The sequence below is a fragment of the Cetorhinus maximus genome, chromosome 18, assembly GCF_964194155.1.
Source record: "Cetorhinus maximus chromosome 18, sCetMax3.hap1.1, whole genome shotgun sequence".
Lineage (NCBI taxonomy): Eukaryota > Metazoa > Chordata > Chondrichthyes > Lamniformes > Cetorhinidae > Cetorhinus > Cetorhinus maximus.
Genome location: NC_135896.1, coordinates 34032379 through 34056462, shown reverse-complemented (window position 1 = coordinate 34056462; position 24084 = coordinate 34032379). Strand labels below are relative to the sequence as shown.

The 24084-nt window shown below is 40.8% G+C and overlaps 1 protein-coding gene across 5 annotated transcripts in view; it reads left to right on the top strand.

Moving 5' to 3' along the window:
* The window catches only part of nemf (nuclear export mediator factor), a 212832-nt gene that overhangs the window by 164934 nt on the left and 23814 nt on the right, over positions 1-24084 (top strand). For all 5 annotated transcript variants that reach the window (XM_078562356.1, XM_078562355.1, XM_078562354.1 and 2 more), the window contains 8 exons: positions 4339-4524; positions 5482-5545; positions 6399-6487; positions 13372-13475; positions 16871-16933; positions 17026-17138; positions 19611-19668; positions 20110-20168. In XM_078562356.1, the coding sequence (XP_078418482.1) occupies positions 4339-4524; positions 5482-5545; positions 6399-6487; positions 13372-13475; positions 16871-16933; positions 17026-17138; positions 19611-19668; positions 20110-20168 (736 nt within the window). The remainder of the gene's footprint in view (positions 1-4338; positions 4525-5481; positions 5546-6398; positions 6488-13371; positions 13476-16870; positions 16934-17025; positions 17139-19610; positions 19669-20109; positions 20169-24084) is intronic.

Sequence of the window (24084 nt, the reverse complement as noted above, 5' to 3'; positions counted from 1 at the left end):
AATACCTTACTGAATAAAGTGACTAACTTCTAATGACCAGAGCTTTAAAGATAACATCAGACACAGAGATGCATAAGCTGGTATTTTATAAACACGTTGTGATCATCCAATTAACAACATTATAAGGTTAAGCACTGGGGAATACATAAGCCTCTTAAGTGTTTAATATAACATGTTGTGTTTGTACCTAAGGCAAGAAATGGCCATTGGGTTTATTTCTGTAGTTACCTTGTATGTCTGTATAAAGTCACCTCTCAACTCCCTCCTTTCCAAAATAGAAGACTATGTTTCTCCAGTGTTGCCTAATAACTCAGACCCGTGACATTAGGAACAACCACATGTCTCTTTCTCACACTTCCTCCATTGTGACCTGGTGACCAGAACTGAATACAGTATTTGGTGTGTGGACAGACCACACAGAACACTGTGCAGTTTCATTGTTTGACCATTCACAGGATGTAGGCATTGTTGGCAAGGCCCGCATGTATTGCCCATCTCTAACTACACTTGAGTTCTTGAACCTCAGTACTCCATGTAGTGAAGATGCTTCCACGGTGCTGTTGGATAGGCAGTTCCAGGATTTTAACATTGAATTGTTCAAGATATGGCGGTATATTTTCGTGTCAGGAAAATATCCCTTCAATCAGGTTTCTGCCCCTGCCAGAGTACCGAAACTGCTCTTATCAAAGTCATAAATGCAATCCTATGTGACTGTGAAAGAGGGTAAACGTCCCCTTCCTGTGCTTGACCTATCTGCAGCCTTTGACAAGCCTGACCAGATCATCCTCCGCCAGACCCTCTCCAGTTTTATTCAGCTGGGACTACTCTCACCTGGTTCCATTGTTATCTATCTAATTGTAACCAAAAAATCACTAACAATGATGGGTTTCTTTTCCTGCATGGTAACTTCTTGTGTCCCCAGTACGAATTTGAACCTGATTAAAATTCAGGGCTGCTGGTAACTTTAGTCAATTTAACTTTGTATCCCAAATCCACAATTTCTGCGGGTCTCGTTGAGCTGACCTACAAAGTACAATCAAGTGAGAGAGGCAAAGTAAAATTTATTAAGCAAGAATGGTAAATGTAATTAACAAAAGACAGTAAAGACAGCAAGGGTATTCTTATTTTCCCCCCGCCACCCCCAGGAGTCTGAATTCCCTCAGGTGCTGACAACACAGGCAAGTTTTTGCCTTTGCCTGATTCAGTGTTGAGCTGTGTCTTGGGAGAGTTGTCACCATAGGAACAGTGGTATGACTGTGCTAACGATGTCTTGAAACCTTTGATCTTTATCCTTAATTCTGAGGTTCCTTATGCCATATTAGGGCACAGCTCATATTAACTCTTTCAATTGGTTTAAAGTGAGGCCACTCTTCTCTCTACACCATCATGGCTTAAGTCACATATCCGTAACAGAGACAGTTGCTTATTCTTTGTACTCAGCGCTATCTTTGGATGTTACATGAATAAAAGTACAGATGTGATTCCCATAAACCATGTTACATCCTTGTTATAAACTGTGGGCTAGTTGTCTTTCGCATTAGCATGGGAACTTGCTTATGTATATCCTGCGGCCTGTCAGTACCAGGTGTTAGTTGTGTGGCACAGGAAAGATAAGCAAAGTGGATATCTTTCTAAATTATAAATGACTTACTCTATTGATGTATTTAAATGATCAAGGTATTGAAAGACTAATCTAATTGAAAGGTATATGTGTTACACTAGCCCTTATCACTTTAGGGAGGGATTCATGTTGAGAGTAGAACCGTTACTTGTTAGGAGGCCTTGAGTGTGACTTTTAAAACAAAGGGAATGCTGTAATTTCTCAGTCCCAGCAGGCAGCAGGACCTTTATCAGTACATTCTCTTCTCACAGGACTAACAGTTCTAGCTGATCTAAACTGCCTCACAGCTGCAAATTGTGATAGCACCCTGTTTTAACTACTTAATTACCTCTCCTTCAGCAGGCAAGAACTTTAGCTAGTCTATTTAAAGTGTGGTGAATGTGAAATTCCAAAATGTCAGTCCTAATTCATATAAAATCCTAAATTTGGTATATTATCAAAATCTTACACCCTCAAGGATCTTTCTCCCCCAAGGATCCTACTCACCTACATGCGTTTCTCGGTGACATAATCTGAAGGCACAGCATTAGTTTCCACACGTATGGTGATGACAACTTGATTGACCTAACCAAGTCCTCCACTGTTGCTAAATTATCAGACTGCTTATTCAACATCCAGTAGGGGATGAGCAGAAACTTCCTCCAATTAAGTAATGGGAAGATTGAAGCCATTGTTTTCAGATTCCACTCCAAACTCCGCTCCCTAACTACCACTCCATCCCTCTCCCTGTCAACAGTTTGAGATTAAACTAATCTGTTTGCAACCTTGGTGTCATATTTGATCCCAGGATGAGCTTCCAATCTCGTACTTTTGCCATCACCAAGACCACTATTTCCACCTCTAACTTCACCCGTCACAGCTCATCTGCTGCTGGAACCTCATTCATGTCTTCACTATCTCAAGACTTGACTATTCCAATACATTCCTGATTGGGGTCCCACATTCTACCCTTTGTAAACTTGAGGTCATCCAAAACTCTGCTGCTCATGTCTTAACTTGCACCAAGTCCTATTTCTCTTCACCCCTGTGTTCGCTGACCTATATTGGCATCATATTGATTTTAAGATTCTCAGCCTTCTTTTCAAATCATTCCATGGCCTTGCCCCTCCCTATATCTGCAATCATCTCCAACCCCACAACCCTCCGAGATATCTGTGCTCATTTTATTCTGGCCTCCTGTGCATCCCTATTTTAATTGCTCCACCCATTGGCTGCGCCTTCAGTTATCCAGGCCCTCAGCTCTGGAATACCCTCCTACACCACTCTGCGCCTTTGCCTTGCTTTCTTCCTTTAAGACACTCCTTAAAACCTACCTCTTTGACCAAGCTTTTAATCATCTGTCCTAATTCTCCTTATGTGGCTCAGTAACTTACTTCATTTTATAATGCTCCTGTGTAGTGTTAGGGAAATTTTATTATGTTAAAGGTGCCATATAAATACAAGTTGTTGTAGTTGTCTTAATGCTGTGTGACTTAGAGAGTATCTTGGAGATGGTGGTGTTCCCATGTGCCTACTGCCCTTTTAGAGTTTAAAAGAAAATTCTTTCAAAGTATTGATGACATTTGCTGTCCTGTTAACCAGCCCAATCATTATTCTTGCCAAGGCAGTTTGTGAGGTAGTCATGTCCTTCTAAATAACCAGTTACTTACAGATGAAAGCCGTAAGGGGAATTTTAACTCCGTACTCTGGGAGGCCCAGTCCATTTTAACAACTGGGCCTTATTTTAAGCTGATGGGCTGCCTGCTCCAAACCATTTTCCAGAGACTGATTTGGACTAGCGCAATATTGGATGGCCCAGAGGCTGCTCAGCCAGCAGCAAGTCAGGTCATTGCAAAGTTCTTGGGAACGCAGAATGGGGGAGCCAGTGACTGCAATGGCTCAAATTATTTTTGTGAGGTTTTGAGGAGAACTTGTTGGGTATCTGCTTCAGGGTTGACAGCTTCTCCTGAGTAGAGCATTCATAACAGATTCTGTGTGTAGTAGGCCATGATGAGTCCACAATATATGATAAATTGATGAGGCTGTTACCTGAACTGGACAGGTGCGTCAGTTGCCTAGTTTTAAGATAGCCACAGGGTCTACTTCAATTTTAACTCCTGTACCACCCTGTTTCTGCTGAGTCCAGGACATTCTGCATTTGCGCAAGAGCTGATTGTGACTGCCTATCAAATAGGGAGATCTGCTTGCCTTGCATTTGCCACCTCACCCTTGACTTTTCTTATGTTCTTATTAATAAAATGTTTTCAAAGTTCTATTGAATAGAAAATAAGATGTCAGAGACTGTATCTTGGTTTATTCTTCCTACCTTATTGCTATTTCTGTTTCTTCGTGCCTCATATATTTTTCAAGGACAGAAAGGTGGGATGGTCTAAGATTTTTTTAATATTCTTTCATTGGATGTGAGGATTACTGGCAAGCAGCATCTGTTGCCCATCCCTAATTGCCCTTGAGAAGGTGGTGGTGAGCCACTTTCTTGAACTCTGCAATTAATGTGGTGTAGGTGTACCCACATTGCTGTTAGGGAGGTGGTTCCAAGATTTTGATCCGGCACCAGTGAAGGAACAGCTATATAGTTCCAAGTCAGGTTAGGTGTGTGGCTTGGAGGGGAACTTGCAAGTCCTGGTGTTCCTATGCATTTGCTGCCCTAATGGATTATTGTGTAGCCTATGTCAGTAACCACTGTACAGTATATAATTTTAACTCTGCATTCTGTTTAGAAACCCATACATAACTGATGATGAAGATCAGGAAGATGTTGTTGCTCTGGATGAAGATGTTCAAAATGAACAAACAAAAGGCAAGCAGAAAAAGGACAAAAGGAAACAGAAGAAAATGCCACAGAAAAACAAACCAGTGTTAGTGGATGTGGATCTTGGTCTGTCTGCATATGCTAATGCAAAAAAGTAGGTATTCATCTAGAAAACCTAAATTACCTGTGAGACTTTGATACTTTCTCCTAAATTGAATATTTAAACACAATTGTTTTAACTTTAAAATTAGAATTTTTATTCTATTCCAATTTAAAATACCTCTAAGATTGAAGCTATATTGGATAAACTGATTTTCTAATTAATTTATCAATTGTTATTAAAATCACTGACATGTAGAAGATTTTATGAATAACGTGATTTCTGTATGTGAAAGCACATCCGTAACTTACCATTAGTGGTGAGCTAGTCTCCTTAATTTCAGTATGAACAAATTGATAAAACTTCGAATCATGTTTTGAGGATCGTAGAACACTGCATCATGGACTGCTAACTTAAACATTTCACACTTTTGAAGTGTAAATCTTGATTTTACACATTCTGAAGTGTTCCCATGTACAATAAATGACCAAGAATCCCCAATTTTATGTAAGCTTCTCTTCTGCCTCAAGGTTCCTATGAATCAATCAATTTTACCAGCAGGGATAAACTGTAACTTGTTAGGACTCTGCCACCGATGCTTACTATGCTGCCACCAATGCTCGAATTGCTTACTGAAAATTGCATAAGGATGGGTTGGGGTGATCTGCTCATTGTTCTTCTTTGTCTCACTAGCTTCTCAGTTTCCAAGCTAAAACTAATGCATCGCCAGCCTGATCATGTGCATAACTGTTCTGCGCAACGTTGCATTGAATTACCTCGTGCTACTGATTTGTAGTTAAATAAGCAGATTTCACAATAGCCAAACATATTAATGTAGTTATAATAATTGAAGAATACAGTCATAGGAGCCATCCTATAATGAAAATAGAAAAGTTGGAACAAGTTGTTCTAATGCCTGTTGTTTTTATATTAATTGCAGGTGATTAACAGGGAGTTAATATGTTAACTATGTTGTAAGTGTTTTATTTTTCAAATGATATTTTGGTGCAGATACTATGATCACAAAAGACATGCAGCAAAGAAGGAAAAGAAGACAGTTGAAGCTGCAGAAAAGGTAGGAAATATTCCACATTGAAAGAAGAACATTATCAATGAAGAATGCTGCGTAGGTTGCACAGGTAGTGGCCTGTGGCACTGCCTGACCTGGGAATTGGCGTATGCCTCTGTAGTGGCACTTCTATTGAATTTCGCTCCCATCGTGTCTAGAGCAACAATGTGAAAAGCAAGAAGTGGGGAATTGCAAATTAATTTCTCTCACTTTTTAGAAGGTCAACACTATTTCTCTCCCCTTTTTTCTGGTATGGATTTTTCTGGGCTATAGATCCCTTGTGGTTCAGGGGCAGGTGATCTGGCCCCAGACTTCTACCAATTTTGGACTGGCCACGTAGTGCATTAGAGTGACCTAGTGACAACTTCAGTTCTGATTTTGTTTTCTTTCTGTACGGCAGGAAGGTACCTTCAAATGTTGCTACCCCATCATCTGTGAATAAGAAAATAAATTGGGGTGGAGAGGAGAGATTTTATCTTTAATTCTGGTCTTTATGTCATTAGTGCCAGAGAATTTAATTTTGACTCCAAGCAAGGGCCACTTATTCACCCTTTGATTGTTCAATAAACATCTTGCTCCTTTTTAAAAATTAGGATTATGGAGTTCTTTAAAGATATATTGCCTGGAACCTTGTCCATATCTTTTAAGTTTCTTCATTATTCTAGGATGTATCCCATTTGGTCTAGAGACCATGTTGGAATTTCATTTTTTCAATTTAATTATTCTAACTCATTATAAACTGATGTCTACTTGTACTACAGATTTCGGATTCAAAATGGCTAAATTAAATCAGTTAATTTTTTAAAAAACCTTCAATTTTTTTTATTTATAATTTGTTCTTAATTTGTTTTTCTTTTAGGCATTTAAATCAGCAGAAAAGAAGACAAAAAGAACACTAAAAGAAGTGCAGACAGTCATTACAATTCAGAAGGCGCGAAAAGTGTATTGGTAGGTTGTGTGGTATGTATTGTATACATGTAGAATGAGTGCTTGCTGAATTGGACTAATAATCGGACACACTGCTTCAGTCTTTGATAATTCAGTTATTAAGTGGGCTAGAGTAAAAGTAGGTGGTTCTGATTAAGACAGACTGGGAATAACACCAACGTGACTAATACAGTTGACTCAGGGTGGGAGTAATGGATTTAAGTAAATTTGGCAAGAAAACTAACTTGCATTCCTGATTAAAACAAGTGATTTAAGCAAAACCTCACATGGGAATGATTTAACTGCATTTTAAATGTGGATTTCCAGGTTGTTGTGGTGCATAAAACAATGTTAGAGGATCTGGGTTGGTATCTATATTTTCCCCAAACAGCCGTTTCCTAATCTTCACAGTGCTATTACTGGGAGGGTCAGGTGCCTCTTCAAAGGGAGAGGAGAGTGAAGAAGTCAACAAAAGAGACCAAGTTATTACATCAGTGAAGCATGAGGGATGGCTGTGATGGGAAGCTGAATGGGTTCCTACTTCACGCACTTGGTATTGACATCAAACATTTAGCAAGGCTAACTTCAGTATAAAGTTCCCTTTGATTGGCCTGATTTCAGACGATGAACATCTGCAACCCACCCCCACTCCTGCATTTATGTGACATTTCATGCATCAGTGTTGCAATTTTGGGTCTGCTGTGCCTATTTTCGAGGATTCAGTGGTGTAAGTCACTGCCTTAATCATTCTTTTTGCCTTCTTTTATACAGAAGTTGACTCCTATTTATCTGTACCTGCTATCGCAATAGTGGGACTCGGGCATATAACAATGAATCTGCTTTGTGATCTGGACTAGATATCTTAAGCACCTGTAATTTTTAAATTTCTTTAATTAAAGGCAGACAAGTTAACACTAGGCGAATCATTGTTTGGTTTGGTTAGTACAAAGCACCAAATATAATATTCAGTTGGCGCTCAAGCTCACTTGATGGATGAATGACCAGTCATTGCTAGCAAATGAGCCATTGCTTAGAAACCCTACAAAACAATGAATCATTCTTTTTTTTAATTCCTCCATGGGATGTGAGTGTGCTGGCAAGGCCAGCAATTGTTACCCATCCTTAGTTGCCCTTGAGCAGGTGATGATGAGCTGCCTTCTTGAATCACAGTGGTCCATGTGGTATAGGCACACCCACAGTTCTGTTAGGAAGGGAGTTCCAGGACTTTGACCCAATGACAGTTGAGGAACAGTGACATATTTCCATGTCAAGATGGTATATGGCTTGGAGGGAAATTACAGGTTGCAGTATTCCTAGGCATCTGCTGCCATTGTCCTAGATGGTAGAGCCATGGTTTTGGAAGGTGCTGTCAAAGGAGCCTTGTTGAGTTGCTGCAGCACATCTTGTAGAAGGTGCACACTGCTGTCACTGTGTGCCAGTGGTGGAAGGAATGAATTTTTAAGGAAGTGGATAAGGTTCTGGCCTAGTAAGTTGTTTTATCCTGGATGGTGTCGAGCGTTGGTGCTGCACTCATCTAGGAAAGTAGAGAGTACTACATCACAGTTAAGTTCTTGGTCATTCGTAACCCCCTGATTGGTGATGATGGGGGATTCAGGGATGGTAATGTCAAGGGGTGATGGTTAGATTTTTCCTTGTTGGAGATGATCATTGCCTGGCACTTGTGCGGCGTGAATGTCACTTGCCATTTATCAGCCCAAGCCTTAATGTTGTCTAGGTCTTGCTGCATGGGGGCATGGACTGCTTCAGTACCTGAGATGTTGCAAATTGTACTTTACACTGTGCAATCATCATTGAACATCCCCATTTCTGATCTTGTGATGGAGGTAAGATCGTTGATGGAGCAGCTGAAGATAGTTGTGCCTAGGACACTGCAGGGATGTTCTAGGACTGAGATGATTGGCCTACAACCATAACAGTCATTTTCTTTGTGCAAGATATGACTCCAACCAATGGAGAGTTTTCCCCCTCGAATCCTGCTGACTTCAATTTTGCTAGGGCTCCTTGATGCCATATATGTCAAATGCTGCCTTGATGTCAAGGGCCATTGTTCTCACCTCACCTCCAGAATTTCATTCTTTTGCTCATGTTTAGCCAAGGTTGTAAGGAGGTCTGGAGCCAAGTGACCCTGACGGAACCCAAACTGAGCACCAATGAGCAGATTATTACTGAGTCAGTGCAACTTGATAGCACTGTGACAAAGCCTTCCATTACTTTACTGATGATTGAGAGTAGACTGATGGGGTGGTAGTTGGTTGGATTGGATTTGTCCTGCATTTTGTGGACAGGACATATCTGGGCAATTTTCCACATTGTCAGGTAGATGCCAGCGTTCTAGCTGTTCTGGAACAGCTTGACTAGGAGTGTGGCAAGTTCTGGAGCACACATCTTCAGTGCTACAGCCAGGATGCTGTCAGGGTCCAGTGCCCTCAGCCCTTAATAGCACATGGGGTGAAGCAAATTGTCTGAAAGCGAACTTCTATGATGTTGGTGATGGTTGAAATGGATCATCCACCTGGCACTTCTGGCTGAAGATAGTTGCAAATGCTTCAGCCTTGGCTTTCGCACTGACATGCTGGGCTCCCCTATCATTGACTCCGTTTAGTTGTTTAATTGCCTACCGCTATTCATGGCTGGACGTGGCAGGACTGCAGAGATTTGATCTGATCCATTGGTTGTGCAATCACTCTGCTCTGTCATTCACATGCTGTAGTCCTGTGTTGTACCTTCACCACTTTTACACCTCATTTTGAGGTATGCTTGGCACTGTTTCTGGCATGCTCTCCTGCACTCCTCATTGAACCAGAGTTGACTCCCTGGCTTAATAGTAATGGTAGAGTGAGGATAAGCTTAACTATGAGGTTACAAATTGCAGTTGAATAGAATTCTGCTGCTGACCGATCCATGCTGCCTCATGGATGCCCAGTTTTGAGCTTCCAGATTTGTTCTGAATTGATCCCATTTAGCACAGTGGTAGTACGACACAACACGATGGACAGTATCGTCAGCATGAAGACAGGACTTCATCTTCACAAGGACCATGTGGTGGTCACTCCTACCAATACTGTTATGGACAGATGCAACTGTGCCAGGTACATTGATGAACACGAGGTCAAGTAAGTTTCCCCTCTTGTTGGTTCTCTTACCAGCTGCTGCAGCCCCAGTCTGGCAGCTAAGTCATTCAGGACTCAGGCAACTGTGTCTGTAGTGGAGCTACCAAACCACTCTTAGTGACGGGTATTAAAGTCCCCCACCCAGAGTACATTCTGTGCCTTTACTACCTTCAGTGCTTCTTTCAAGTGGTGCTCATCATGAAGGAGTACTAATTCATATTCAGCTGAGGAAGGGCAGGAGATGGTAATCATCAGGAGGTTTCCTTGCTCTTGTTTGACCTGTTGCCATGAGACTCCATGGGATCCGAAATCAGATTGAGGTCTCCCAGGGCCACTACCTCCCACATGTACACCACTGTGCTGCCACCTCTGCTGGGTCTGGTCTGCTGGTGGCGCAGGACATACCAAGGGATGGTGATGGAGGTATCTGGGACATTGGCTATAAGGTATGATTATGTCAGGCTGTTGCTTGACTAGCCAGTGGGACAGCTCTCCCAATTTTGGCACAAGTTCCTAGATATTACTGAGGAGAGTGAATTGGGCAGGGTATGTTTTTGTCATATCCAGTTGCCTAGGTCAATGCTGGATCATCGGTCCAGTTTTATTCTTATTCACCTTTGTTGTAATGTTTTGATACAACTGAGTGGCTTTCTAGAGTCAGTCACATTGCTGTGGGATGAGAACTGAGTAAATTGGGTTTATGTTCTCTGGATTTTGGAAAGATGAAAGGTCTTATTGAAACATTCAAGATTATGAAGGGGCTTGACAGAGTAGATATCGAGATGTTGTTTCCCCTGGCTGGCGAATCTAGAACAAAGGGGCACAGTTTCAGGATAAGAGGCTGATCATTTAGGACTGAGATGAGGACAAATTTCTTCACTCAGAAGGTTGTAAATCTTTGGAATTCTCCACCCCAAACGGTTGTGGATGCTCCATCATTGAATATAATTAAGGCTGAGATGGACAGATTTTTGGTCTCCCAGGGAATTGAGGGACACGGGGAGCAGGCAGGAAAGTAGAATTGAAGCCCAAGATCACCCATGATCATAGTGAATGGCAGATCAGGCTCGAGGGTCATATGGCCTTCTCCTGCTCTTATTTCTTATGGAGTCACATGTAGCCAGACCAGGTAAAGATGACAGATTCCTTTCATAGGATAATAGGGTCACCTATTTGACACCTCAGGTTTGTCCTGCCCAAGTGCATCACCTCACACTTATCCAGATTAAATTCCATTTGCCACTGATCAGCCCATTTGACCAGCTCGTCTATATACTCCTGTAATCTAAGGCTATCTTCCTCACTATTTACCACCCCACCAATTTTCGTGTCATCCGCGAACTTATTGATCAACCCTCCTACACTCAAGTCTAAATCATTTATATATACCACAAACAGCAAGGGACCCAACATCGATCCCTGTGGAACCCCACTAGACACAGGCATCCTGTCACAAAAACACCCCTCGACCATCACCCTCTGCTTCCTGCCACTCAGCCAATTCTGGATCCAATTTGCCAAATTGCCTTGGATCCCATGGGCTCTTACCTTCGTTATCAGTCTCCCATGCGGGACCTTATCAAAAGCTGAAGTCCAAGTAGACTGCGTCAAATGCATTGCCCTCATCTACACACCTGGTCACCTCTTCAAAAAATTCAATCAAATTGGTCAGACATGACCTCCCCTTAACAAAACCATGCTGACTGTCCTTGATTAATCCCTGCCTCTCCAAGTGTAGATTAATTCTGTCCCTCAGAATTGCTTCCAATAGTTTCCCTACCACTGAGGTTAGACTGACTGGCCTATAGTTCCCTGGTTTATCCCTTCCTCCCTTCTTGAATAATGGTACCACATTGGCTGTCCATCAGTCCTCTGGCACCTCTCCTGTGGCCAGAGAGGTATTGAAAATTATTGCCAGCGCCCCTGCTATCTCCTCCCTTGCCTCACTCAGCAGCCTGGGATACATTTCATCCGAGCCTGGAGATTTTTCTACTTTTAAGCCTGCCAGACCACCTAGAACCTCCTCCCTTTCTATGCTAATTTCTTTAATTATATCACAGTCCTTCTGCCTGTCATCGTCCCTCTCACTTGTGAACACAGACACAAAGTATTCATTTAGAACCCTGCCTAAGTCTTCCGGCACCACACACACATTACCACTGTGGTCTTTAATGAGCCCTACTCTTTCCCTAGTTATCCTCTTACTCTTAATGTACTTGTAACATAACTTTGGATTTTCCTTTATTTTACCTGCCAATGTTTTTTCATGCCCCCTTTTTGCTCTCCTAATTTCCTTTTTAAGTTTCCCCCTTACACATTCTATGCTCCTCTAGGGCTTCCTCCAATAGGTTGCACCTTGTTGAATAAGGTACAGTTGGGTTTTTAATGGCGTACTATGTCCATAATCTCTGCGGAACTGCCTCATTGGCCGTGAAAAGTATTTCTATATTTTTGAAATATCAAATTTCTCCATTATGGTAATTCACTATTTAAGATGTTTCTTTTTAAAGTTTATGATATTTCAGGTTCGACATTAATCCCATGTGTATGCTCCAACCATACTGGTTTTTCCTCTGAAGCTTTTCATTAAACTTGAAAATATCATTGCCTTTTACTTCGTAGTTTACTGTCTATGAGCATACCTCAATGTGATTCACTGTTTACCTTGCTTGATGGTATCAAGTTGTTGGTAGATGCCTGAAGTTCCCCTTGAATTAGCACCAGTTGCAAACTGACATTGGGAAAGGGGAAACCCGTGCCACAAAGATCACTTGATCTTTGTGGGCAGCTTTCTTCAAGCTCAGCAGTGAGTCCTGTAAAATCGGGGTCAATGTGTTATTAGATTGGATATTGATGAAATAGTACGGATGCCACTCATCTGTTTGAAGTCTTTAAAATTAAATTTGTTTTCAGTGCTTTTTTTTAAACTGCAATTGTCCATTTGGTAATATGCTTTTTTATTCTTAAACGGTGAGAGATTGCAGAGCTCTGAGATACAGAGGGATCTGGGTGTCTTAGTGCATGAATCGCAAAAGGCTAGTATGCAGGTACAGAAAGTAATTAGGAAAGCTAATAGAATGTTACCATTTATTGTGAGGGGAATTGAACACAAAAGTAGGGAGGTTATGCTTCAGTTATACAGAGCACTTGTGAGACCACATCTGGAGTACTGTGTACAGTATTGGTCACCTTATTTAAGGATGTAAATGCGTTGGAATCAGTTCAGAGAAGGTTTACCAGACTAATACCTGGAATGGACGGGTTGTCTTGTGAGAAAAGGTTGAACAGGCAAGGCTTGTCTCCGCTGGAGTTTAGAAGAGTAAGAGGTGACTTGATTGAAACATATAAGATCCTGAGGGGTCTTCAAGAGGATGTTTCTTCTTGTGGGAAAATCTAGAACCAGGGGTCACTGTTCAAAAATAAGGGGTTGCCTATTTAAAACGGCGATGAGGCAAATTATTTTCTGGGGGCCATGAGTCTTTGGAACTCTCTTCCTGAAAAGGCAGTGGAAGTAGAGTCTTTTGAGTGTTTTTAAGGCAGAGGTCGATAGATTCTTGGTACAAATATTTTAAAGTATGTAAGAAGGTATATTTAACTCCTGTGTCTGAAACATTATCTTTATAAATTTGTAGTGAATCCTTTTAACTCTGGGCTGTATAAGATTTGCTATTAGCTTTCCAATTTGTCTGTTATAATAGGCTAGGTTGAAACGTGAGAGAAAATGGTTTTAATTTATCATGGTTAATTATTATTGGTTTGTGTTTTCTTTGATAGGTTTGAGAAATTCTTGTGGTTTATCAGCAGTGAAAACTACCTCGTAATAGCAGGTCGAGATCAGCAGCAAAATGAGTTGATTGTCAAGCGATATCTTAAATCAGGTTTGTATGTACTGCTTGTTTTCTTTTTCCAGCGACTATTGTTTTTTTGCATCCACATTTATTGACACACAATTCTGTGTGGTCGATGCATAATGCAAAATCGCCAGGGAATTGGGATAAGTTGTTTAAACTGTGCCAGGCATCCTCTAGAAAAGAGGATTAAGAACAGAAGAGTCTGAGTTGCATTCAGATTCAAAGCTCATTCGTCCAGTAAATTAATTCTCCCAACAAGCCCTCTAATTTTGAATAATGTTCTTGTCTCTGTTACATAAGCTCAGTAGATTATCAGGCATTGAATAAAGACGTTTTTCTTGACTTAACTCTTCTAAGTTTACGTTTCACCAACTCCCATTATGGTATTTGATTCTGCTTGGTGGAAACAATAACAGCTTACATTTAAATAGCACCTTTAATGTAGTAAATAATTCCAAATAGCTTCAACATGAGCATTACCAAACGAAATTTGACAAGAGCCACAGATAGAGATATTGGAAGAGGTGGTTACAGAAGAGGTGGCACAAGATTTAGAATGGATCATAATTGTAGTTAACAAAAAAATACTGAAAACAAATTCAACTTTAAAGACTTAATGTATATGGAAGGTGGAAGAGGGTGATCACGAGACCATTGGAGTGTCCACAAAGGAGTGTTTTATAGGAAAAGAGAGAGAGGCAGAGGGGTTTACAGAGGAATTCCAGAGCTTAGGACCTAGGCGGCTGAAGACATAGTGCCCAATGATGGGGCAGAGGGAATCCGAGATGAGCAAGATGCCAGAATTGAAGGAAAGTAGAGAGCTAGAATTTTCGGAGATTGGGAGGGACAATCCATGGAGGGATTTGAAAACAAGGCTGAGAATTTTAAAATCGGAGTGTTGCCAAACATGAGCGCACATAGGTGAATGAATGGAATTTGGTTCAAGTTAGGATACAGGCAGTAGAGTTTCAATGAACTTAAGTATATGTAGTCAAGTCTAGAAGTAACAAAGGCATGGATGAGAGTTTGAGCAGCAGAAGAGTTAAGGCAGGGATAGAGACAGACAGTATCATGTAGTTGGAAGTAGCTGTCTTGGTTATAGAATGGATATGGGGTTGGAAGCTCATCTCAGGCTCAAATAGGATACCAGGGTGTGAACTGTCTGGCTCAGCCTCAGTAGTGGCCAGGGAGAGTAATGCCAAGCTAAACTAGTAATATGGGTTTTCCTTACCTATTGATAATGTTACAATCTGGTTAGCCTTTTGTTTAAAGTAAACAAAGTTTGAAATCCCAGTTACCCACTAAGAGAATAAAGCCACAAGATTCCACAGTTTTAAATAAAGAAAATAAACTTTACTATACAAAGTCAGAAAAGCAAAACGCTCTACAGTCTATCTTATGCTTTAACATTTAGAAATAACTTAAGGTAAATATGAATTAACAGGCAAACTGTGGTCGAACACACCGCACTGCACATTAAATGGCAGATGCAACCAAGATAGATCCCACAGATTTCTCAACAACCCACCTAGATGTCAGTGTCCACTGTGAGTCACAAAATCTCGTTAAAACTCTGTCTAGATCTAGCCTCTAAATTCCCTTAAAAGCCATGGATTCCAAGCTACTTGTGTTGCATTTATCCCGTTTCCTACAGTTAAATTTTAATCTTCCCAGAGCTAAAAATCACCTCTAAACATGAACCATGAGCTAGATATTTGCTTCAATACTATTTAATATTTTACATACTGATGCTTTGATGAGAGCTATTTATGAATTCTGAATTGCAAAGTGGAAAAAATAAGGTGATTTGGGGGGAGCGGGGGAGATTGACTCATAGTATATAAAACATTAGTGGTTTAGCAGATGTGAACCATGTAAAAAAAAAACTGCAGAGAAATTACTTCTATAGTTCTCCAAATGGTAGTTTTGTAAATAACATTGAATCATTTATTAAAATTTTTTTTAAATTGCAAATGATATATATATTTTAGTAGAAATTGCTGATGGTGATTCAACCACTACCAACTTTGCTTAACAGGAGCTTAAGTATTTAATAACTCTTGTAGTATTTACAAGTCTTCTATAACATCTGGACATTGGAACAGAGATGCCAATTTAACCTGTTGAACATGTTCTGCTATTCCTTTAGAACATGGCTAATCCGTACCTTTCCAGATTTCCCCTACACTTTGTGTAGAAAAGTACTTCCTGATTTCATTCGTACACGGCATAGCTCTAATTTTAAAATTATATGCCTTGTTCTGGATTCCTTTTTTTAAACTCTTTATTCGAATATGGGCTACACTAGCAAGACCAGCATTTGTTGCATAATTACCCTTGAACTCTGGCTTGCTTGACTGAAGTCACCCACATTGCTGAGGATCTGGAGTCACATGTAGGCCAGACAGGGTAAGGATGGCAGATTTCCTTCCCTAAAGGACATTAGTGAACCAGATGGGTGTTTACAACAATTGATGATAGTGGTCACCAGGACACTGAGACTAGCATTATATTCCAGATTTTTAATTAAATTTAAATTCTACCAGCTGCCATGGTGGGATTTGAACCCATCTTCCCAGACCTTTTGCCTAGACCTTTGGATTACTCGTTCAGTGGCAATACCACTACGCCACCATCTCCACCAGAGGAAGTAGTTTCTCTGCATCAACTCTATTGAATCCTTTTATCATTTAAAGCTTCATTCCTCAAACCTCAAAATTCAAGGGAATACTGGTGATATTTGTAAATTAAGTTTATGCAAACTGTTTACATAACAACCTCTTAAGCTCTGATCTCATTTTGGTGAGCCTGTATTGCAGGCTTGAGGTTTGTGAGGTTTGGTGCCCAAACCTGGATGCAGCTCCAGTTGGGGGTCTGACTTTGTAGAACTGAAGCATTGCTTCCTCATTTTTGTGTTTCAACTGCTTTGAGAAGGGCATTTTTCTCCCCACGCCACCTCTTCTGAAAGCATTGACTGCTTGTTTAGATGTGATAATCTGTGCCTACTGTGATTTCCACAGGCCTGTACAAATCTCCTGGGGTTCCAGGAAATTAAATGTGGACCTGTATGCACATTTTCTGGGAAATCTGTAAAATCCCATTCATGTCAACTGATTGTACAGATTTCCTCTCGCCCATCATCCTCCAATACCTGTTCATGGCTATTATCCTTGTGAGCCAAAATGGTAAATGTTGACAAATTATTCAAAACAAAAGTGCGTTAAAACTAAGCATCTTCCTTATTTAATGTACACACAATTGTACTCCATTGACCGTTACTGTCAATAGAAATAGTAATCGGGAACTTTAACCATTTTCACCCCTTCCTGTACCTATGATCACTGAGGCCATTTGTAGCACTGCTATTTTTTTAACGTTATTTTAATGGTGGTTCTTTTCATCATTTTGATTTTATTTTCTAGGTGATATTTATGTACATGCTGACCTTCATGGTGCCACCAGCTGTGTCATCAAGAACCAAAAAGGTCAATTCATTTACTATTCAATGTTGCAACTGATCTTTCTGCTACTTTTTTTTCCCATGAACAGCCTTATTGATATTATTCTTTATATACAGGGGAGCCAATTCCTCCGCGTACATTGACAGAAGCTGGCACAATGGCAGTTTGTTACAGTGCTGCATGGGAAGCACGTGTAATTACTAGTGCTTGGTGGGTCTATCATAATCAGGTAATCAGCCACAATGGAGTTTTATTTTGCCGTATTGCACTTGAGATCCCCAGATTAGACGACAGTAGTTAAAAATCATAGTTAACCTTTTGAGTACAATAGAAAGAAAACAACCTTCACTTTAATGGTGCCTTTCACAATCTTAGGACATCCCAAAGCATTCTACAACTAATGAAGTAGGTTTGAAGTGTAGTCAGTGTTGTAGTGTAGGAGACACAGCATCCAAAATGCATACAGTAAGATCCCACAAACAACGAGATAATATTCTGTTTTTGGTAATGTTGCTTCAGGCATAAATATTAACCAGAGAATTGGGGAGAACTCCCCTGCTTGTCTTAAAATAGTGATCTTTTACATTCATTTAAGACGGGACCTCTGTTTAATGTCTCATCCGAAAGATGGTACCTCAGCAGTGCTGCAATCTCTCAGTGCTTAAATCTCTGGAGTGGGACTTGAATCCACAACCTTCTGACATGGACGAGATTGTGATCACACATGAGACATAGCTAACACATAACTTTAAATATTGTGGGGCAGGTTTTCTTTTTCATCGCCTGGTCAGTAATCTGACAAAGTGGAAAATGCTGAAAAAACTCAGCAGCTCTGACAGCATCTGTGGAGAGAGAAACAGAGTTAATGTTTCAAGTCTATATGACCCTTCTTCAGAGCTTTGAAGAAGGTTCATACGGACTCTAAACGTTAACTCTGTTTCTCTCTCCACAGATGCTGTCAGACCTGCTGAGTTTTTCCAGCATTTTCTGTTTTGGTTTCAGATTTCCAGCATCTGCAGTAATTTGCTTTTATCTGACAAAGCAATTGTCTGCCTATTGAAATCAGTGGGATACAAATGGAATAGTCAATTCACTCCGCCACAATATGGCCTGGGTGAAGAAGAAGAAAATTTACCATTTTATGTCAGTGAAGATGTTTAATGTAGTATTTATCAAAGTAAGATTTATTCGGTAATATATTCTGTAGAAAACAAACATCTGCAAATTATTTTCACTTCATTTTTTAAATGCTGCAGTAGTCCTGGCCAAGTTGGGCGTTATATGTAGTGATGGCTCAGTAATCAATAATCAAAATGAGCATAAATGAGAGCATATGAAAAGATAAAATTGTATGTTTGTACAGTTTATTCTGGTTATGTTTTGTGTTGCATATCTTTACATTGCTTTTAAAATCTATTTTTAAGCATTTTCCCTTTTCCCTCTGGACACACTGTACCACACTTTATTCCCAGCAGAGAGCATCAGCATGTGCTCAGCTGCAATATGAATGTCTGTCCGTCAGAAGGTGCAGCAGAATTACTTTCCTTCTCATTCCCTCTGCTTGGTCAAGTGCCTGGATTCTGCTTGATATTTTCAAACATCAATATAGCAATGATTGGTAACTCATTGTTAGGTAATTGCAGGCATGAACTGGTCTTCTACCAGTCTACCACTCTCTGGTGGCCACACCAATAGCTATTTATCTTTTACTTCTCTCCCTTCCCACCCCCCCACCACCAACCACTCTTTTGTGGCTTCCATTTCCTATTTTAAAACAGGTTTATTTGTGTATTCACTTATTTGAGTTAATTTGGTGGGAGGAAGTAAAAGTGGATTATTTTGTTTGGTCCATATATTTGATTCCTGGCTCACACTAACATCACTACATGGCCACAAGATAAATTAGATTAGACAAGAATGCCTGTTGTTTCAAGTTCTTACCCTCCTTATGAGGTATGTCACTTCTCCACCTGGCACCTGGCTTGGTTAACATCAGAAACTCATTGAGAGTGCAACGTTCTCTTGCTGCTTTGTGATGCAGTTTACATTTAAAAAGGCTGTGATTCTCCTAAAGTAACACAAAGGCCAGTTTACCAAATTTGTGAAAAGAGTTGCACAGCGATGTCTGCAAAATCATTTACTAATGACATTGTGTCATCAGTGGTTGATAAAATATAGGAATACAGTTCTAAAGTAATCTGATGGTCATACACTGCAATGTGCCTGTCTAGTTTTGAGACTGACAGTAATGATATTTTTCCCAGATGGTCAGTATAATGGTTTAAGCCGCTGATCTGGAAATTGTGTGGCTGAGCCATAGCAACCTTGTCCCTCAAAAATAAAAATTAACTTCATTTGATTTTACTTTTGTGCGTTTGTAAGCTTTCCTTGTAGAACATTTCCTTGCTCCTGACTAATGCTACTGTACTATATCGTGTAGTGACATTTCACCCCAATCTTTCGTGGTGTTTTTTTAAAAAAAAATTCCCTCCTTCCTATTAGCCTGCCCTTGACCGCTATAACTTCACTCATTAGTCTGGGTAAAGTCAGAAACTCACTGTTTGACAGCCAGAGTGGGAATGTTGTGCTGCATTAATTGGTGATACTGCATTGGTCTATAATTTTTATTTACATCTATTTTAAACAAATATGAATAAATGTAAAAAAGATGTTCTTAAATTTGCCATCTTTAAACCTTCAGGTATCAAAAACAGCACCTACAGGGGAATACCTGACGACAGGGAGTTTCATGATCAGAGGTAAGTAGAATGTTATTGACATTCATCTTGATTGGTGACTTGGAAATTTGACATTTTTGATCACTTGTACGATATTCCCATTACTTTAGGTTTTCAACCAGTTGAGATATTCCACCACAGTTGAGCTATAAGTCATATTTTGATACATAAATCTTAAGTTGTATAAAAGACTGCTCTTTATAAAGCTCTTGATCCCCTTCCCAGATAGCCATGTGAAGGTAGAAGCCTAGATAGATTGTGCATTATTTTGATTTGGCTAAAATAACTTTATTCGTTCAATATCAGCAGGTTTTAAGGTAAACCAACAGGTGTTTAGCATAACAACAATTTGCAAGCCTTTTCTCTTAAACCTGATATTCTTTTGAGTAATGATTTGCAAGTGCTTTATTATTTTTACTGTATTTACTTGATCTCCCAAATAATGTTTTTTCATTTATCTAGGTAAAAAGAACTACCTCCCACCTTCCTATCTTATGATGGGATTTGGCTTTTTGTTTAAGGTAATGTATTAACATATTCTAGAAATTTGGGATGAAATAAAAAATAAAAATATAGTATAGTTAGACCCCTTAACTAACTTTGGCAACTATACTGAAGTATCATAGCAAATCATTGTGCAACAAGTGTATCTGTACAGTGCTACAGTTAATATGGGAGGTAGAGGGCCTGTGGTGTGCAGCCTGTTTGGGACTGCAGGGAGCTTCCACAGGAACACCTTCCCCTTTGGTTCTCCTAGCACAGACTGAAAACTGAATGAAATAGGTAGAATCATAGAACGTTGCCGAAGCTTTTCATCTTGCACTCATCGGGACCAACGCAAGAACGCCAAATTTCAAATGATCACAACAGTTTATACTACAGGAGAAAAGGATGCTGATTGGTTGGCAAGTCGAGTCGAGCCGAGGCATTGTCATGGATAAAGCAACAGGGAACTGTAGACTCCCCAAGCTCCCAGGTCATTCAAAAAAGACGCAAAGCCTGAACATATTCCTTTTGTTTGCAGAGAACGGGTCTTGCATATGAACGTATGTTGTTTCTAGCAAGTGCAAGTGAGCTATGTTACGAGCTTGACTGATTATCTAAAATTAGTTGTTAGTGCAACTGTTGGCGCACTCCGAATTGTTCATAGAATGGTTACAGCACTGAAAGAGGCCATTCGACCTGCCGTGTCTGTGCCAGTTCTCTGTGAGAGCAACTCAGCTAGTCGCAGGACCCCATACTTTCCCTGTATCCCGGCAAATATTTTCTCTTCAGGTATAAAAACAAAAAACTGCGGATGCTGGAAATCCAAAACAAAAACAGAAATGCCTGGAAAAACTCAGCAGGTCTGGCAGCATCGGCGGAGAAGAACAAAGTTGACGTTTCGAGTCCTCATGACCCTTCAACGTTTAGTTCTGTTGAAGGGTCATGAGGACTCGAAACGTCAACTTTGTTCTTCTCCGCCGATGCTGCCAGACCTGCTGAGTTTTTCCAGGTATTTCTGTTTTTGTTTTCTCTTCAGGTGCTTATCCAGCACCCCTTTTTGAAAGCCATGATTGAATCTATCTCTGCCACAACCTCAGACAGTGCATTCCAGATCCTAATCGTTCGCTGCATAAAAATGTTTTTCCTCAGGTTGCCTTTGGTTCTTTTGCCAATCACCTTTTATCGTGTCCACTGGTTCTCAACCTTAATACCAATGGAAACAGTTTCTCTCTGTCTACTGTGGCTAGACCCCCTCATGATTTTGAATCATCATTCAAAAATCCTCTCGACCTTCTCTAAGGAGAACAACCCCACCTTCTCCAATCCATCCACGTAACTGAAGTCCATCATCCATGGAACCATTCTTGTAAATCTTTTCTGCACTCTTTCTAAAGCTTTCACATCCTTCCTGAAGTGCATTGCTCAGTATTGGACAAAATACTCTAGTTGAGATCATTCATCATCATTTCCTTGCTTTTGTACACTATGCCTCTAATTATAAATTCCAGGATCCCGAATAAGACCATAAGACATGGGAGCAGAAATTAGGCCATTCGGCCCATCGAGTCTGCTCCGCCATTCAATCATGGCTGATAAGTTTCTCAACCCCATTCTCCCGCCTTCTCCCCATAACCTTTGATCCCCTTACCAATCAAGAACCTATCTAACTCGGTCTTAAATACACTCAATGACCTGGCCTTCACAGCCTTCCGTGGCAATGAATTCCATAGATTCACCACTCTCTGGCTAAAGAAGTTTCTCCTCATCTCTGAGGCTGCGCCCTCGGGTCCTAGTCTCCCCTACTAATGGAAACATCTTCCCCACGTCCACTCTATCCAGGGCTTTCAGTATTCTGTAAGTTTCAATTAGATCCCCCCTCATCCTTCTAAACTCCATTGAGTATAGACCCAGAGTCCTCAAACGTTCCTCATATGTTAAGCCTTTCATTCCTGGGATTGTTCTCATGAACCTCCTCTGGACCCTCTCCAGGGCCAGAACATCCTTCCTGAGATATGGGGCCCAAAATTGCTCACAATATTTTAAATGTGGTCTGACCAGAGCCTTATAAAGCCTCAGCAGCACATCCCTGCCTTTATATTCTAGTCCTCTCGAAATAAATGTCAACATTGCATTAGCCTTCCTAACTACCGACTCAACCTACAAGTTAACCTTAAGAGAATCCTGGACTAGGACTCCCAAGTCCCTTTGCAATCCAGATTTCTGAATTCTCTCCCCATTTAGAAAATAGTCTATGCCTCTATTCTTCCTACCAAAATGCATGACCTCACACTTCCCCACGTTGTATTCCATCTGCCACTTCTTTGCCCATTTTCCTAACCTGTCCGAATCCTTCTGCAGCCTCCCCGCCTCCTCAATACTACCTGTCCTTCCACCTATCTTTGTATCATCTGCAAACTTAGCCAGGATGCCCTCAGTTCCTTCATCTTTTACATTAATGTATAAAGTGAAAAGTTGTGGTCCCAACACTGACCCCTGCGGAACTCCACTAGTCACTGGCCGCCATCCTGAGAAGGACCCCCTTATCCCCACTCTCTGCCTCCTGCCAGACAGCCAATCTTCTAACCATGCTAGTACCTTTCCTCTAACACCATGGGCTCTTATCTTACTGAGCAGCCTCCTGTGCGGCACCTTGTCAAAGGCCTTCTGGAAGTCCCAAGTAGATAACATCCATTGGCTCTCCTTTGTCTAACCTACTCGTTACCTCCTCAAAGAATTCTAACAGATTTGTCAGGCATGACCTCTTCTTGATGAAACCATGCTGACTTTGCCCTATTTTACCATGCACTTCCAAGTATTCTGAAATCTCATCCTTAATAATGGACTCTAAAATCTTACCAACGACCGAGGTCAGGCTAATCAGCCTGTAATTTCCCGTCTTTTGCCTCACTCCCTTCTTAAACAGGGGGGTTACATTAGCGATTTTCCAGTCCTCTGGGACCCTCCCTGACTCGAGTGATTCCTGAAAGATCACCACTAAAGCCTCCACTATCTCTTCAGCTATCTCCTTCAGAACTCTGGGGTGTAATCCATCTGGTCCAGGTGATTTATCCACCTTCAGACCTTTCAGTTTTCCTAGCACCTTCTCCTTGGTAATGGCCACCATACTCACCTCTGCCCCCTGACTCTCTTGAACTTTGGGGATGTTACTCATGTCTTCCACCGTGAAGACTGACGCAAAATACCTATTCAGTTCCTCCGCCATTTCTTTGTTCCCCACTACTACTTCTCCAGTGTCATTTTCCAGCGGCCCAATGTCCATTTTTGCCTCTCTCTTACCCTTTATGTATCTAAAAAAACTCTTGCAATCTTCTTTTATATTACTGGCTAGTTTACCCTCATATTTAATCTTCTCCCTCCTTATTTCTTTTTTAGTTGTCCTCTGTTGGTCTTTGTAGGCTTCCCAATCCCCTGGTTTCCCACTGCTCTTCGCCGCATTATATGCTTTCTCTTTAGCTTTTATGCTGTCCCTGACTTCCCTTGTCAGCCATGGTTGCCTCGTCCTCCCTTTAGGCTACTTCTTCTTCCTAGGGATGAATTTTTGCTATGTCTCCCAAATGACTCCCAGAAACTCCTGCTATTGCTGTTCCACTGTCTTTCCTGCTAGGCTCATCTCCCAGTCAATTCTGGCCAGCTCCTCCCTCAAGCCTCTGTAGTTATCTTTATTCAACTGAAATACCATTACATCTGATTCCAGCTTTTTCCTCTCAAATTGCCGGGTAAATTCTATCATATTATGGTCACTTCCTCCTAAGGGTTCTTTCACCTTAAGCTCCCTTATCAAATCTGCCTCATTACACATCACTAAATCTAGAATTGCCTGTTCCCTAGTGGACTCCACCACAAGCTGCTCCAAAAAGCTATCTCGTAGATATTCCACAAATTCCTTTTCTTGGGATCCACTACCAACCTGATTTTCCCAGTCTACCTGCA